Here is a 17,005-nt window from a genome sequence, read left to right on the forward strand (position 1 = left end):
ATGTAATTATTTTAAAATGAATTAAATTTATTATTAGTAAGAATACAGTAAATATCAACAGCTGTACCCCACGTAAACAAAAGCTTTGGAGTCCTCAACAATTTTTAAGAGTGTAAAGGGGTTTGGGATGAAACAACTGGAGAACAGTTGCTCAGTAGGGAAAAGGGCTTCAGGCCTGAATCGCGATAGATTTCATCCAGCCGGAGGCCCTTCTCCCGGGAGCTCCAGTCACCGCCCACTCCATCCGCATCCGCACCCGAACTCAGGACGCCCGCCTCCAGTGAGAATCGCGGCAAAGAACAGATATTGATGAAATATTCGGGCTTCGACGCAGGAGAGGATAGGTTCACTGGGCAAGCGAAAACTGGGTCACAGAAGGAAAGGAGTGTCTTCGGCGAATCTTTGCGACACTGTCGTGTTTCGTTGGTTCCGTACCGTAAAGAGAGGCCCGGAGCTGCCCCTAGCCGAGGCAGCGGCAGACGTGAACGACAATGGCGGATATGGAGGATCTCTTCGGGAGCGACGCCGACAGCGAAGCTGAACGTAAAGGTGGGCTTGGCCGGGCTTCGGAGGACGGGTGCGTGACAGGCCTTACGCTGTGGGAGCCGGACAACCGTGGAGGCTCTGGCGCCGCAGGCAAGAGGAGGTGTTTCCTCCACTCCTGTCTCAGCGCCCCCTGCACTCCCGGAGGTGCCACCCTCTTCAGGCGGGCGGGATAGAGAGACGGACAGAGTCTGCGCCTCGAGGCTCTGGGTGTCGGTGGAACACACGGTGCCTGAGAGCTTGTGGAACGAAGGGGGCGCGGGGCAGGGGTGGAGATGCAGACGAGCCTGCGCAGCCCGGAGAGGAACCTTGGAGTCCTGTTCCGCCCCGTCTTGCACAGGCCAGCGCAGAGTAAGGGTGGTTTGTGAATGAATAGAAATGAATGCAGCAATATAGGATGGGGTGGGCGAATTTACAGAGGGCCTCAGAAGGCCAGATCATGGTGTGATAGGGAGCTTGAGATGTCTGAATGAGGCGTATGGGACGGATAATGGGATGGGGTTACAGATAGATGTTTCACATTGGAGAGAATGTGTTCTCTAAGAGCTTGTGCAGAAACTCCAGAATTTCTGGAGTCTGTGATGTTAGAATGGGGACATGGGGTCTGTGTTCGAAGAGGAGGAGTGAAGGATTTGTTGATGAAATGAATGAATTAGTGTATATGCATGGTACATGGAAGTATTTGTGGCACAGGATTGTGGTTTGTTTTTTGTGTTTTGTTTGAAAGAGAGAAAATCTTGCTTTATTGCTCAGGTTGGCCTTGAACTTCTGGGCTTAAGCCATCCTTCTGCCTCAGCCTCCAAGTAGCTGAGACTACAGGCTGTTGAAATATGGAGTTACTTGAACTGAGAAATAACCCAAGACCAAGTTCACAATTCTTGTAACCCTGTAGGCGCCAAGTAGTGTATCTGTGTATATTTTTCCCTTACTAAATGCATTGTTGGGTGGTTCTTTTTTCTCCTTCATTTTCACCAGCTCCAATTTATTCGTAATTTCTATAATGTAGTGAAGGTAGCAGTAGGAGGTACAAATAGCTAAATTCTAGTGTGAATGCCCTTCGGGATGGCTATCGAGGAGGTGCTAGTCAGGATAAGTGTGGAAGTATAGAGCTCTGTATAGTAACTCTTTTTTTTTTTTTTTAAACGGGTTTTCACCACGTTGGTCAGGCTGGTCTTGAACTCCCGACCTCAGGTGATCCGCCCACCTTGGCCTCCAAAGTGCTTGTATTACAGGTGTGAGCCACGACGCCCGGCCTCTGTATACTAACTTTTGTTCCACTACCTTTGCTCATGTTTTCATTTTTTCTTCATTTTTAGTTGTGTATATCACATTCACCCTTCAAGGCACAGTTCACTGTGAACCCTCCCTGGCTTATTTATGAAGTTATTCATTAATTTGTTAAGTATTTATTGATCCCCTATTGTGTTTCAGCTGTTTTGCTGGATTTTGAGGATATAATGATGAAAAGCTGATCCCCTTACCTCCCAGCTTATATCAGTGCGTAATGCATAGTTGATTCAATTGGATAGGTAGAAGCAACAGTTTCATAAGGTGTACCCTGCAGTGCTTTTGCATTGCAAACTCAGTGTATAGGGTGGTGAGGAGTGGAGATGGTTGCTTTTCTGGGCTTCATGTTTTACCTTCTTGTAAGTCTACTGAGATTTTCTTCTAGGGTTTACTTCCAAATCTGGCATGCTATCCTTGAAAATTTCTGTTGGTTCTGAAGATAGCATGGATATGATTCCTGTTAGGCCTATCATATTTCATTATCTCCCTGGTCTGTGAGAGTGGAAAATAACTATATCCGATGACTTTCTTTTTTTTTTTCGAGACGGAGTTTCGCTCTTCTTACCCAGGCTGGAGTGCAATGGCGCGATCTCGGCTCACCGCAACCTCCGCCTCCTGGGTTCAAGCAATTCTCCTGCCTCAGCCTCCTGAGTAACTGGGATTACAGGCACGCGCCACCATGCCCAGCTAATGTTTTGTATTTTTAGTAGAGACGGGGTTTCACCATGTTGACCAGGATGGTCTCGATCTCTCGACCTCATGATCCACCCGCCTTGGCCTCCCAAAGTGCTGGGATTACAGGCTTGAGCCACCGCACCCGGCCTGATGACTTTCTTATTATAACAATGACTAGAACCTCTACCTAGGACTAGCATGCTGCTTTCATGTATAAATAGGCCAGTTCTTTCTTAATTTTTTTCAACAATGTTTTGTAGTTTTCATTGTGTAAGTCCTGTACTTCTTAGATTAAATTTATTATTAATGGGTACTATTGCAAGTGGAATTGTTGTTTTCTTTTCTTTTCCTTTTTTTTTTTTAAGAGAAAGAAAAAAAGAATTAATTAGAAAAAGAATAAAGAAGAGGAAGAAAGAGAAAGAGGAAGAGGGAGAGAGGATGGGGGTATTGCTTTATTGCCCGGGCTAGAATGCAGTCTAAATATGGGTATGCCTATAATTGTCCTTAATAATGGAGACATGAAAGAAAATGAGGGAAGAGAATAACAAACAAGGAGCCAACCAACATTTCGTTTAAACTTCTAAGTTGATATGATGTGGTACTGATAAGAGTGTATATTTTGTGTATTTAAAGTGGAGAGTTCTATAAATGTTAATTACGTTTACTTGTTCCAGATCTGAGTTCAAGTCCTGGATATCGTTGTTAATTTTCTGTCTCATTGATCTGTCTAATATTAATGTTGAAGTCTCCCACTATTATTGTGTGGGAGTCTAAGTCTCTTTATTAGGTCTTGTATGTCTGGGTATTCCTGTAGTGAGTGCGTATATATTTAGGATCTTTAGCTCTTCTTGTTGTTGCATTGATCCTTTTATCATTATATAATGTCCTTCTTTGCTTCTTTTGATCTTTGTTGCTTTAACGACTATTTTATCAGAGGCAAAAATTGTAACTTCTGCTTTTTATTTATTTATTTTTGCTCTCTGGTTGGTTGGTAAATCTTTTTCCATCCCTTGTTTTGAGTCTTTGTGTATCCTTGAATGTGAGATGGGTCTGGATGCAGTATACCGATGGGTTTTAGTTTTTTATCCAAATTGCCTGTCTGTCTTTGAATTGGGGGATTTAGTCAATTTAAATTTAGAATTAATAATGATATATGTGAGTTTAATACTGCCATTTAATATTAGCTGGCTATTTTGCCCATTAGTTGATGTAAATTCTTCATTATATTGATGCTGTTTACTTTTTGTTATTTTTTAGAAAGGCTGATACTGTTTGTTCCATTCTATGTGTAATGGTTCTTTCAGAAGCTCTTGTAAAGCAGGCCTGGTGGTGATGGAATCTCTGAGTGCTTGCTTGTTCACAAAAAACTTTATTTTTCCTTCACTTTTTTTTTTTTTTTTTTTTTTTTTTGAGACGGAGTTTCGCTCTTGTTACCCAGGCTGGAGTGCAATGGCGCGATCTCGGCTCACCGCAACCTCCGCCTCCTGGGTTCAGGCAATTCTCCTGCCTCAGCCTCCTGAGTAGCTGGGATTACAGGCACGTGCCACCATGCCCAGCTAATTTTTTGTATTTTTATTAGAGACAGGGTTTCACCATGTTGACCAGGATGGTCTCGATCTCTTGACCTCGTGATCCACCCGCCTCGGCCTCCCAAAGTGCTGGGATTACAGGCGTGAGCCACCGCGCCCGGCCTTTCCTTCACTTATGAAGCTTAGTTTGGCTGGATGTGAAATTCTTGGTTGAAAGTTCTTTTCTTTAGGGATGTTGAATATTGGTCCCCACCCTCTTCTGGCTTGTAGGGTTTCTGCTGAGAAATCTGCTCTAAGTCTGATAGGCTTCCCTTTGTGGGTAACCTGACCTTTCTCTCTGGCTGCCCTTAGTATTTTCTCCTTCATTTCAACCCTGGTGAATCTGACGATTATGTGCCTTGGAGTTGCACTTCTTGAGGAATATCTTTGTGGTGTTCTCTGTATTACCTGGAGTTGAATATTATCCTGCCTTACTAGGTTGGGAAAATTTTCCTGAATAATATCCCGAAGCGTATTTTCCAGCTTGGATTCATTCTCTTCGTCACATTCAGGTACACCTATCAAGCGTAGATTAGGTCTTTTCACGTAGTCCCATATTTCTTGGAGACTTTGCTCGTTCGTTTTTATCCTTTTTTCTCTAATCTTGTCTTCTTGTTTTATTTCATTGAGTTGGTCTTCGACCTCTGATATCCTTTCTTCTGCTTGATCAATTCAGCTGTTAAAACTTGTGCATACTTCACGTAGTTCTCGTATTGTGTTTTTCAGCTCCATCAATTCACTTATATTCCTCTCTAAATCGTGTATTCTTGTTAACATTTCGTCAAACCTTTTTTCGAAGTTCTTAGTTTCTTTGGATTGGGTTAGAACAAGTTCTTTTAATTCACAGAAGTTTCTTATTATCCACGTTTTGAAGCCTGCTTCTGTAATTGGAACACACTCGTTCTCCATCAAGCCTTATTTCGTTGCTGATGAGGAACTATGATCCCCTGCTGAGGGAGAGGCGTTCTGATCTTGGGTATTCTCAGCCTTTTTTGGCTGTTTTCTTCCCTTCGTTGTAGATTTATCCATCTGTGGTCTTTATAATTACCGTCTTTGTAATTGGGTTTCTGAGTGGACGTCCAACGTATTGATTCTCAGCGCCGAAATCTGAGCAACCCACTCGCCGACTAAATCAGCGGCGTTAAGATTGATGGTGCTTTTCTGACCGCACCAAGAACCAACGCTCCGAGGTGCCGGCAAAACCGCCTCACCGGTCACAAGAGTCGCGCTGGCGACACGTGGGGCTCCTCCGCTGGGAATCTCCTGATGCATGAGCAACAAGAATTCATGTGAAGGTGTGGCGTCCTCTTGTTCTTTGCACTTTCACTGGGAGATACAATCACGAGCTGCTAGTGATCAGCCATCTTGGATCTCTCCTGTTTTCTTAATTTCATTTTAAATTGTTTATTGCTAGTATATAGAAATACAACTGATTTTCACTTGTATTCTGCAACCTTGCTGACTGTATTAGCTGTAATTATTATTATTATTTTTTTTTTTGGGTGGATTCTTTAGGGTTTTCTACATATAAGATCATGTTGGCTGGGTGCAGTGGCTCACATCTGTAATCCCAGCACTCTGGGAGGCCTGGAGTGATCCGACTGCCTCGGCCTCACAAAGTGCTAGGATTACAGGCATGAGCCACCATGCCCAGCCTCAACTCCATAATTTCTTTCTTTTCTTTTTTTTTTTGGAGGGGGAGATGGGGAATGGAGTCTTGTTCTGTTGCCCAGGCTGGAGTGCAGTGGATGATCTTGGCTCAGTGCAACCTCCGCCTCCTGGATTCAAGCGATTCTCCTGCCTCAGCCTCCTGAGTAGCTAGGACTACAGGCATGCACCACCATGCCCAGCTGATTTTTGTATTTTTAGTAGAGATGGGGTTTCACCATGTTGGCCAGGCTGGTCTTGAACTCCTGACCTCAAGTGATCCGCCTGCCTCAGCCTCCGAGAGTGCTGGGATTATAGGCAGGAGCCACCATGTTCGGCCCATAGTTTCTATTTGGTTCTTTTTCTAAGTAATGTGGTTCTTTTTCCTGATACTATTTATTTAGTAATAGATCATTTTTATGTCTGGTCTTCAGGAACAATTTCTAGCCATCTTCCTTCTGTATGGACCACACTTTGTTGTTTCTTTGTATACCTAATAATTTTACATTGATAAATGGGCATTCTGAATGTTATAATGTTGCAACTGAGGATATCACATTCTTTCTCCTCCCCAGGAATTTTTGTTGCTGTTTATTGTAGCAGCAGTTGTTTGCTTTGTTGTGAGTCAGGGTCCTATGTTGCCCAAGCCGGGGTACAGTGATGGAATCATAGCTCACTGTAACCTCAAATTCCTGGGACTCAAGAGATCCTCTTGCCTTGGCCTCTTGCATAGCTGGGACTACAGGCACATGCCACCATTCCTGGCTAAGTTTGTTTGCTTTTTTTATTTTTGTAGAGTTGGACCAGCCCAGGCTGGTATTGAACTCTTGGACTCAAGATTTCCTCTCGTCGGCTGGGTGTGGTGGTCAGGAGTTTGAGACCAGCCTGGCCAACATGATGAAACTCCATCTCTACTAAAGATAACAAAAAATTCGCTGGGCATTGTGTTGCGCGCTGTAATCCCAGCTACTCTGGAGGCAGAGGTAGGAGAATCACTTGAGCCTGGGAGGCGATGGTTGCAGTGAGCCAAGATTGCACTCCAGCCTGGGTGACAGGTCGAGACTCTGTTTCAAAAAAGATTTCCTCTTGTCTTGGCCTTCCAAAGTGCAGGGATTACAGGTGTGAGCCACCACACTTGGCCTGTTTATTTGTTTAGTGACTCTTCTGAATTAATTGGTAAAGTCTGTAAACTTCCTTGAGTGTGGCCATTGAAGGCTCTGTTCTGTACCTTAGTGGTCAGCTAATGGTCGATCAGAGATTTCCTTAAATGTTTACAATGTTAATTCTAACTGTTTTTGCCAGTTTCTTCATTGCTTTGATGTTGGGATGGACTTTTGGACTGCCTTACTTTGCCATTTTTTGCTGATATTATCCTTTGTTTATGTGATCCCTTAGATTCTGATTCCGGATCTGACTCAGATTCTGATCAAGAGAATGCTGCCTCTGGCAGTAATGTCTCTGGAAGTGAAAGTGATCAGGATGAAAGAGGTGATTCAGGACAACCAAGTAATAAGGAACTGTTTGGAGATGACAGTGAGGATGAGGGAGCTTCTCATCATAGTGGCAGTGATAATCATTCTGAAAGGTCAGACAATAGATCAGAAGCTTCTGAGCGATATGACCATGAAGACAATGACCCCTCAGATGTAGATCAGCACAGTGGATCAGAAGCCCCTAATGATGATGAAGACGAAGGTCACAGATCTGATGGAGGGAGCCATCACTCAGAAGCAGAAGGTTCTGAAAAAGCACATTCAGATGATGAAAAATGGGGCAGAGAAGATAAAAGTGACCAGTCAGATGATGAAAAGATACAAAATTCTGATGATGAGGAGAGAGCACAAGGATCTGATGAAGATAAGCTGCAGAATTCTGACGATGATGAGAAAATGCAAAACACAGATGACGAGGAGAGGCCTCAGCTTTCCGATGATGAGAGACAACAGCTATCTGAGGAGGAAAAGGCTAATTCTGATGATGAACAGCAGGTAGCTTCTGATAATGATGATGAGAAACAGAATTCTGATGATGAAGAACAACCACAGCTGTCTGATGAGGAGAAAATGCAAAATTCTGATGATGAAAGGCCACAGGTCTCAGATGAAGAACACAGGCATTCAGATGATGAAGAGGAACAAGACCATAAATCAGGTAATACATTTATGAGAACCAAAATGGCTCAGTTAGAAGCATTCAGATACAGCAGGGACCCATTTATTATTCTTTCATTTCCATCTTTATTACTCTGTTTTTTCTCTTCTGCCCCCTCTTTCAAACTAACTCTATTTAATTGTAGAATTACAAATTTTTCTTAAACTAAAATTACTAAACTAGAATACATTTTGCTCCTGTTAAATCTTTCTAATCTACTTATTCTTTCTTACCGCTTTCCCATCCATTTGTTAATTGATAGGTGGTGGGGGAACAATTTAAAGAAGACTTAAAATCGAGTCTTAGAGAGCGGGATATGGTGTAAGAAGAGCTAGTTAAGTTGGTTCCTTAACTGAACAGCATGCCTCGTGAGAGAATAGATTTGCGTATGGAAAAAACAGTACCATCGAAATCTCCCCACAGAGCACTATACGGGGGATGTGGGCGCTATTGCTGCTCAGCTTTTTGAGATTCAAAATTTGATCATCCAGAGATGGTCAAGCTCTAAGGAGTTTACTCAAACTAGTCAAATTACATGATATTAATGTATAAAATTGAATTGCAAAATTGTTTCAAGAGGATCAGTTATTTCTTATCATATGTTTCCCGGGGGCAAATCTACAGTGGATGCCAAATCATAATAATCAGGAGGTTGCCTGGGGAGTATAATATGTAGAAAGTGCAAACATGGCTGAGTAGTCTCAATGGACAGTGTTACTGAGCCAGGACAGATTGATGTGTGTATCCTCACCCTACAGAGATGAGCTTGGGTTAGAGCACTCATTCCCTCAAGACTATAGGAGGCATATGCCTGAACTTTGGTTTCTGGTCCCTGCTTTTGTAATTACCATTTAGACTATTCTGCTCAAGTTAACACATTCTTGTGTATAAAAAATTAGAGATCATATTTCTTTGTATATAAATTTATCTTAATTGGGTTGAAGTCTTCCTGAAGTAATACCTGGACTGTTTCACTTCCATAGTATATTCTATTTTGATACTATCTTCTTAGCCTAAATATGAGGGAATCTAACACATACCTCACAGGGCAGCATTGAAAAACCACATTTTGGTGTTATTAGAAGAGGAGGGCAACATATTTCCAGAGATGAATATAGATCTGTGTAGACTATGGGACTGCAGTAAGTTTTCAATAACTACGTCAGAGTAGGATTTTATTTATTTATTTATTTATTTATTTGAGACGAAGTATCTGTCACCCAGGCTGGAATGCAGTGGCACGATTTTGGCTCACTGCAATCTCCACCTCCCAGGTTCAAGCAATTCTTCTGCCTCAGCCTTCTGAGTAGCTGGGATTACAGGTACACGCCACCACACCCAGCTAATTTTTGTATTTTTAGTAGAGAGGAGGTTTCACCATGTTGACCAGGCTGGTCTTGAACTCCTAACCTCAGGTGACCCGCCTGCCCTGGTTGGCCTCCCAAAGTGCTGGGATTGCAGGCAGGAGCTACCGTGCCCGGCTGAGAGTAGGGTTGTTTTTATTGTTATCAGAAAGAATCTTTAAGGCTCATGTACTACCTCCCAGATACTAGCAGACAAAGTCAAGGGTAGGGTCATAGTAGGGAACGTTATAGCTGGTAATCCTGCCTACCTCTTACTAGTTCAGTGGTGCCGTTGGTTTTTAAGAAGTTTTTACATAAACAATTGTACCATCTAGAGATAATGATGTATTTGTCAGTTCCTTTCTAATATTTTTTACCTTTTTTTCTGAAATTTGTGTTACATAAATGTGGTAAGTTTCAATACTACTCTTCTCATTTCTACCAAGTTTTTCTACTTGCAGAAGACAGTATGTATGTATGTATTTAAGACAGAGTCTTGCTCTGTCACCCAGGCTGGAGTGCAATGGTGTGATCTTGGCTCACTGCAGTGTCCATTTCCCAGGTTGAAGCGATTCTCATTCCTCAGCCTCCCAAGTAGCTGGAACTACAGGCACACACCACTACACCCAGCTAATTTTTATATTTATAGTAGAGATGGGGTTTCATGATATTGGTCAGGCTGGTCTCCAATTCCTGACCTCAAGTGATCTGCCCACCTTGGTCTTCTAAAGTGCTGGGATTACGAGTGTGAGCCATCATGCCTGGCGCCAGTATTTATTTTTAAAATTACACACTAGAATTGATTTTTTTGGGGGGAGGGGTTCTGTGTGTACAGCTCTATTCATGATAACATATCTATAGATTTGTTTAACCACCACCACAGTGAGGATACGGAACAGCTAAAATTCCCTTACCCTATCCTGTTTATCATCATATCCTTCTGCCACTCCTAAACCCTGGCATCTACTGGTCTTTTCTGTCACTGTACTTTTGGCTTTTTTGAAAATGTCATATAAATAGGGTCATACAGTAAGTATGTAGTTTTTCAGATTGGCTTCTTTAACTTAGCATAGAGAATTTTTGATTCATCTAATTGGTTACCTGTATCAGCAGTTCATTCCTGTTTATTGCTGAGTAGTAGTCCATTGTATGGGTGTATCACAATTTGTTTATCTCCAGTATTGCTTTTAAAACACAAAATTCAAATAATGTGAGTGATTATGCAAAACTTGTAATTTTACCCTTATAGAATCTGCAAGAGGCAGCGATAGTGAAGATGAAGTTTTACGAATGAAACGCAAGAATGCAATTGCATCTGATTCAGAAGCAGATAGCGACACTGAGGTGCCAAAAGGTACCCCTATTATTTCTTTTATATATTTGTGTATATTTCCATACCTCTTTCTGCATTTAATGTAGTGCATTTCTAACCTTGAATGTGTTTATCCCACATTGTAAGACCTACAGAAAAGAGTGTGGATACACTCTGTATTTGGAGAAGTTACACAGTTATGAGAAGCTGCTTATGCTTAATTAGTTGAAGAAGAATCTGCCACTTTGTTTGTAGTTTTTTTTGTTGTTTATTTTATGAGATGGAGTCTCACTCTGTCACCCAAGTTGGAGTGAGTGGTGTGAGCTCACCTTAATGCACCCTCCACCTCCTGGGTTCAGTCAGTTCTCCCGCAGCCTCCCGAGTAGCTGGAATTACAGAAATGCACCAACATGCCTGGCTAAATTTTTTGCTTTTTTGGTAGAGATGGGGTTTCACTACGTTGGCCAGGCTGGTCTTGAACTCCTGACATCAAGTGATCCACCGAACTCAGCCTCCCAAATGCTGGGATTACAGGCGTGAGCCACTGACCCCAGTCTGTTTATAGTTAGAGTGAATTCATTATTAGGGGGCTGACCTTCTTGTTGGGATGGAGGTTACAATGTCCATTCTTCAGTTTGAATAATGACAGTCTCTGTGTTTTGTTCCAAAGTTTTTTGTTTTTTTCTTTATTTTGAGACGGAGTTTCGCTCTTATTACCCAGGCTGGAGTGCAATGGCACGATCTCGGCTCACCGCAACTTCCGCCTCCCGGGTTCAGGCAATTCTGCTGCCTCAGCCTCCTCAGTAGCTGGGATTACAGGCACGCACCACCATGCCCAGCTAATTTTTTGTATTTTTAGTAGAGACGGGGTTTCATCATGTTGACCAGGATGGTCTCGATCTCTTGACCTTGTGATCCACCCGCCTCGGCCTCCCAAAGTGCTGGGATTACAGGCTTGAGCCACCGCGCCCGGCTGTTCCAAAGTTCTTAACAGACGAATGATACTTTGAGCTGTGGGTTAGACGAAGAGCTCATAAAAACCCAGTGTTGGCCAGGCATGGTGGCTCATGCCTGTAATCCCAGCTCTTTGGGAGGCCGAGGTGGTGGATCACTTGAGGCCTGGAGTTTGAGACCACCCTGGCCAACATGGTGAAACCTCATCTGTACCAAAAATACAAAACATTAGCGAGGCATGGTGTTGTGCGTCTGTAGTCCCAGCTACTTAGGAGGCTGAGGCATGAGAATTTCTTGTACTTGAGAGGCAGAGTGGAGGCTGCAGTGAGTCAAGATCACACCACTGCACTCCAGCCTGAGCAACAGAGTGAAACTGTCTCAAAACAACAACAACCACCTGCTATTATAATTTGGAAGGATGAAAGGAGTTCTACTAGCTGGGTGTGGCAGCTCCCTTTCTCATGGCTCAGCCTCCCAAGTAGCTGGGATTACAGGTACCTGCTACCACACCCAGGTAATTTTTGTATTTTTAGTAGAGATGGGGTTTCACCATGTTGGTCAGGCTGATCTCAAACTTCTGACCTCAAGTGGTCCACTTACCTTGGCCTCCCAGAGCACTGGGATTACAGGCGTGAACCACCGTGCCTGGCCTGTAATTTTGAATCTGGATAGACTTAAGGAAAATAGGTGTCTGTGGAGTGCGTGAGCCCCAACTTTGAGCATCTAGATTGCAGGAAACATTTGGGATCCTGGAGAATAAAGGAAAATGGAAAAACAAGGATCCTGAAAATGAAAGGAGAAAGAAGTGCCTCCTGTGCAGCTTGCGTTTTACTAGATTTGCTCCCTTCCCTCTCCCCACACTCTGGTTGAGAGCCAGGCTAAGCATTATGTTTTGGGTGGTTTTCTGGTGCTGGTCCAGAAACCTTGGGAATGTGCTGAAGTGATCAGCTGTGAAGAACCTTAGTTACAAATAGTAACACTAATGCCTTTTTCCTTCTGCATTGAAGATAATGGTGGAACCATGGATCTGTTTGGAGGTGCAGATGATATCTCTTCAGGGAGTGATGGAGAAGACAAGCCACCTACTCCAGGACAGCCCGTTGTAAGAAAATTACTAATGTGAACTTATTCAAGTCCAAGTACAAAGTTTCAGATGTGAAGGGTGTCCCCTATTCCAGGAAAGGAAGTTGGTAACTGAATTCTAGTCCGAAAATACAATGAACAGATGGCTTTCTTCATTATGTAGGAAACTCCTGGTTATAAGGGGGAGTGGAAATAACTGCCAAACATGAGGTTGGTCTCATGTCTTAGGGAACTGAACTGTGAGGACTTGTGATTTGAGAACCATTGACTTGAATGTTTTTCTTGCTCATGCCAAGAAGTGTCTGCTGTGTTGATAATCTTCTTTGGTTTTAACTGATAGAGTGACTTCATATTGAAGTATTAATTTCACACTTTTGTTGATGAGCATTTGGAATAAAGATTTATCATAAAGGAGATAGTTTATTGTACTGAGGTAGCCAAATTGATCTTGTTTCCCATTTTGGGTGTGTGTGGGTTGGGATGGGGATTGGGAGCTTCTTTAGTCCTAAAGTGATATCTAGTTATGTTTCTTGCACTCCAGAGTAATTAAAGTGTGAAGTTGAAGGAGGCCATTTCTAAGGCCTCATCAAGCTCTAAACTTCTGTTTCTTTCACTTAGGATGAAAATGGATTGCCTCAGGATCAACAGGAAGAGGAGCCAATTCCTGAGACCAGAATAGAAGTAGAAATACCCAAAGTAAACACTGATTTAGGAAATGACTTATATTTTGTTAAACTGCCCAACTTTCTCAGTGTAGAGCCCAGGTAAGGAAATCAATTAAAATTTTTTCAGGATGTTGAATAGAAATACATAGAATGTTTATTTTTCTTATTTCACACTGAGTTGATACATCACAAAAATGGAAAATTGATCGTGTATCTCTGAAAAAATTAGTCAAGCACATCCTAAGATAGAAAAAGTATATGTTGAGGCTTTTAATGCTATGATTGTTTTTAGCAGTTTGATACTTTCTTACGAATTAACAGACACTGCAAGTCTTCGAGATATTTTAAAAATCAGTACAACCCTGAAAAGGCTGAAATTGAAAGTGATGAAATTTGCTAGAGAATGCCCATGTCCACTGTAGCAGCTACTGCTGGTCTAGAAAAGGTAATGGTTTTGGACAATTAAACAGTGTTGATGGGTATTATTTACTAAGTTTATTCAAGCTCTTGTGCTTTAAAAAAATTTTTTTCCTAGGCACAACGATGTAGAAAGCTAGAGCATACGTAGCCTATTCTTTAGCAGAGTGAATATTTACCCTTGCTTGTACTTTATTTCAAGCAATATGTATTAACAGCAAATTTGAATAAGTATAATTTCTGGCCGAGCGAGGTGGCTCACATCTGTAATCCCAGCACTTTGGGAAGTTGAGGCAGGCGGATCGCATGAGGTTGAAAGTTTGAGACCAGCATGACCATCATGGAGAAACCCCATCTCTCCTAAAAATACAAAATTAGCTGGCCGTGGTGGCACACGCCTGTAATCCCAGTACCTAGGAGGCTGAGGCAGGAGAATGGCTTGAACCTGGGAGGTGGAGGTTGCGGTGAGCTGAGGTCACACCACTGCCCTACACACTAAGAGCAAAACTCCATCTCAAAAAAAAATTAAGTAAAATTACTATTTCTTTGAAGTTAAGCATGAAGATATTTGATCATTATTATTTTTTAAATTATATTATGATTTTTTTGATATAATGGTGTTTATTAAGAGATGTTATTACATAGTAGTAATATTTTGTATAAAATATGATTAATAGTTTATTTGGAAAACAATTTGTAGACCTTTTGATCCTCAGTATTATGAAGATGAATTTGAAGATGAAGAAATGCTGGATGAAGAAGGTAGAACCAGGTTAAAATTAAAGGTACCATTCCATGCTTTTTCCTTTTTTTTCCTTTTATAAAGTAAAACCTGGAGATACTAATTTGAAACTTGAGCTTTTGAAAGTGATTTTTTTTTTTTTAACCTAACACTTCACCATATGGCTGTCTTGTGTTCTTTGATTGCTTTTGTTGACTATTAGGAGATAATTTTGTTGTGCTAAACTCCCCTTAATGCTTCTCTTTGATACCTTATACCATCTGGTCCCACTATCCAAGGACGCCCTCTAATCTTTTAAGTAAGGAGGATGTATGTTAAGTAGAAGTTTCATCCTTTTATTTTGAAACATGGTCTTTCTCTGTCATTCAGGCTAGAGTACAGTGGCGCAAAAAGCTTATGGCAGCTTCAGTCTCCTGGGTTCAAGTGATCTTCCCATCTCAGCCTCCTGAGTAGCTGTGATTACAGAAAACATGCCACCCCACCCAGCATTTTTTTTTTTTTTTTTTTCTAGTAGAGATGAGGTCTTGCTATGTTGCTCAGGTTGATCTTGAACTTCTGAGCTCAAGTGATCCTCCTGCCTTGGCCTCCCAAATTGTTGAGATTACAGGTGTGATTGCTACTGCACATGGCCAAGTAGACATTTTAGAGTTGAGTTGTACAACGGAACAAGAAGTGGTTGAACGCCTGATACTGAAACTGGAGTTACGTATTTTCAATTTTTTTTTTTTTAATAGAGACGAGGTTTCACCATGTTGGTCAGGCTGGCCTCGAACTCCTGACCTCGTGATCCACCTGCCTTGGCCTCCCAAAGTGCTGGGATTACAGGTGTGAGCCACCATGCCTGGCCTCGTATTTTCAGTTCTTAAATCTGAAGGATTTCCTGTACGTTTCTTATTTTCCAATGGGTACTTTTTTTTTTTTTTTTTGAGATGGAGTCTTGCTCTGTTACCTAGGCTGGAGTATAGTGGGACAATGTCAGCTCACTGCAACCTCTGCCTCCTGGTTCATGCAATTCTGTATCTGCCCCCTTAAGTAGCTGGAATTACAGGCACATGCCACCACGCCCAGCTAATTATTGTATTTTTAGTAGAGACAGGGTTTCACAATGTTGGCCAGGTTGGTCTCGAACTCCTGACCTCAGGTGATCCACCCACCTCGGCCCCCCGAAGTGCTGGGATTACAGGCGTGAACCGCGGCACCCAGTGTCCAGTGGGTATCTTAAATAGTATTAGATTGTTAGGAGGAGTAGGAAGGAATAGTCTGGCATTTTTTAGGGGCTAAATTTTTATATTTCTAATAGTACCATCTCTTCAATTTGATAGATTCACAACTACCTCAGTAACCTTGATATAAGATGGTTTCTATCCAAAAGCTTTTCAGTGAGACTTCACTACTACTCTTAATGGAAATGCAAATCAAATGAGAAAACTGAGATAAACAGATGTCAATAATTTGTTCAAGATCATATATAGTCAAAAGATACAGTGCTTACACTGTTTTTTTTTCCTGACCTCCTTCCACCACCCATCTACTCATCAGTTTATTAGCCCATCTGTTAATATTATTTCCTTGAGACATGTGGAGGTATTGATATTTAGGCTTAGCAGTCTGAAGTTTTCATGGTTGTTTTAGTGCCTTTGGCTTTAATTCTCCTGCTTTTCATTGTTTCCTGTCATATATATGTATAAACTAATATAGTAGTTCCTTATTTACCTACTTTTTATCAATTTATTTAATTTTTCATTTTTCTTACCTTCTGTCTATCATGATGCCACAGCTAGTATCAATATATCTATTATATTTTTAGACCACACGATACCAGATTCTAACATAGGTATTAAAATTTGTAAATAAGGCTGGTCATGGTGCATCATACCTGTAATCCCAGTATGTTGGGAGGCTGAGGTGAGAAGACTGGCCAGGAGTTTGAGACCAGCCTGAGCAACCTAGCAAGACCTTGTCTCTACTAAAAATAAAAAAAATTAGCTGGCAGAGATGGAGCATGCCTGTAGTCACAGCTACTCTGGGAGGCTGAGATGGGAGGATTGCTTGAGCCCAGGTGAGGCTGCAGTGAGCTCTCATTGTGCCATTGCACTCCAGCTTGTGCAACACAGTGAGACTCTGTTTCCAAAAAAAAAGTTTATCGGGCCCGGTGTGGTGGCTCATGCCTGTAATCCCAGCACTTTGGGAGGCCGAGGCGGGTGGCTCATGAGGTCAACAAGGTGAAACCCCATCTCTACTAAAAATACAAGAATTAGCTGGGCATGGTGGCACGCGCCTGTAATCCCCGCTACTCGGGAGGCTGAGGCAGGAGAATTGCTTGAACCCAGGAGGTGGAGGTTGTGGTGAGCCGAGATCGTGCCATTGCACTCCAGCATGGGTAACGAGCGAAAATCTGTCTCAAAAAAAAAAAGTTTATCAATAAATAGTTTACCCTAAAATTTCAGTGCATCAGACTACAAAATGTTGGTGTTTAACATAAACTGTTGCCTTAAAACCTTGGTGTGTGATAGGAAATAACCCTGGACCTTTATTTTCTTGAGTGATGTTTGAGACTAGGCTGACCAGTCTTAAAGTATGGTGCAGTTAATCTTTAAGGAACAAGGAACCAGGGAACC

General features: G+C 42.0%; 2 protein-coding genes across 3 annotated transcripts in view; one reads left to right on the forward strand and one right to left on the reverse strand.

The window, feature by feature from the left end:
- The window catches only part of MAPK6 (mitogen-activated protein kinase 6), a 92,732-nt gene extending 92,340 nt beyond the window's left edge, over nt 1-392 (reverse strand). Inside the window, exon 1 of the mRNA XM_074394236.1 lies at nt 257-392. The gene's annotated coding sequence lies outside the window, so the exon portion shown is untranslated. The remainder of the gene's footprint in view (nt 1-256) is intronic.
- A 38-nt stretch (nt 393-430) lies between these two features.
- LEO1 (LEO1 homolog, Paf1/RNA polymerase II complex component) overlaps nt 431-17,005 on the forward strand; it is a 36,618-nt gene continuing 20,043 nt past the window's right edge. The window contains exons 1-6 of one of the 2 annotated variants that reach the window (XM_039462847.2): nt 431-549; nt 7,116-7,871; nt 10,464-10,568; nt 12,488-12,582; nt 13,182-13,327; nt 14,346-14,430. In XM_039462847.2, the coding sequence (XP_039318781.1) occupies nt 492-549; nt 7,116-7,871; nt 10,464-10,568; nt 12,488-12,582; nt 13,182-13,327; nt 14,346-14,430 (1,245 nt within the window). In that variant the 5' untranslated portion in view covers nt 431-491. Of the gene's footprint in view, nt 550-744; nt 895-7,115; nt 7,872-10,463; nt 10,569-12,487; nt 12,583-13,181; nt 13,328-14,345; nt 14,431-17,005 lie in introns of those variants that run through there. The other variant, XM_074394238.1, reaches the window with a different exon arrangement.

Source organism: Saimiri boliviensis, chromosome 2, assembly GCF_048565385.1.
Source record: "Saimiri boliviensis isolate mSaiBol1 chromosome 2, mSaiBol1.pri, whole genome shotgun sequence".
NCBI lineage: Eukaryota > Metazoa > Chordata > Mammalia > Primates > Cebidae > Saimiri > Saimiri boliviensis.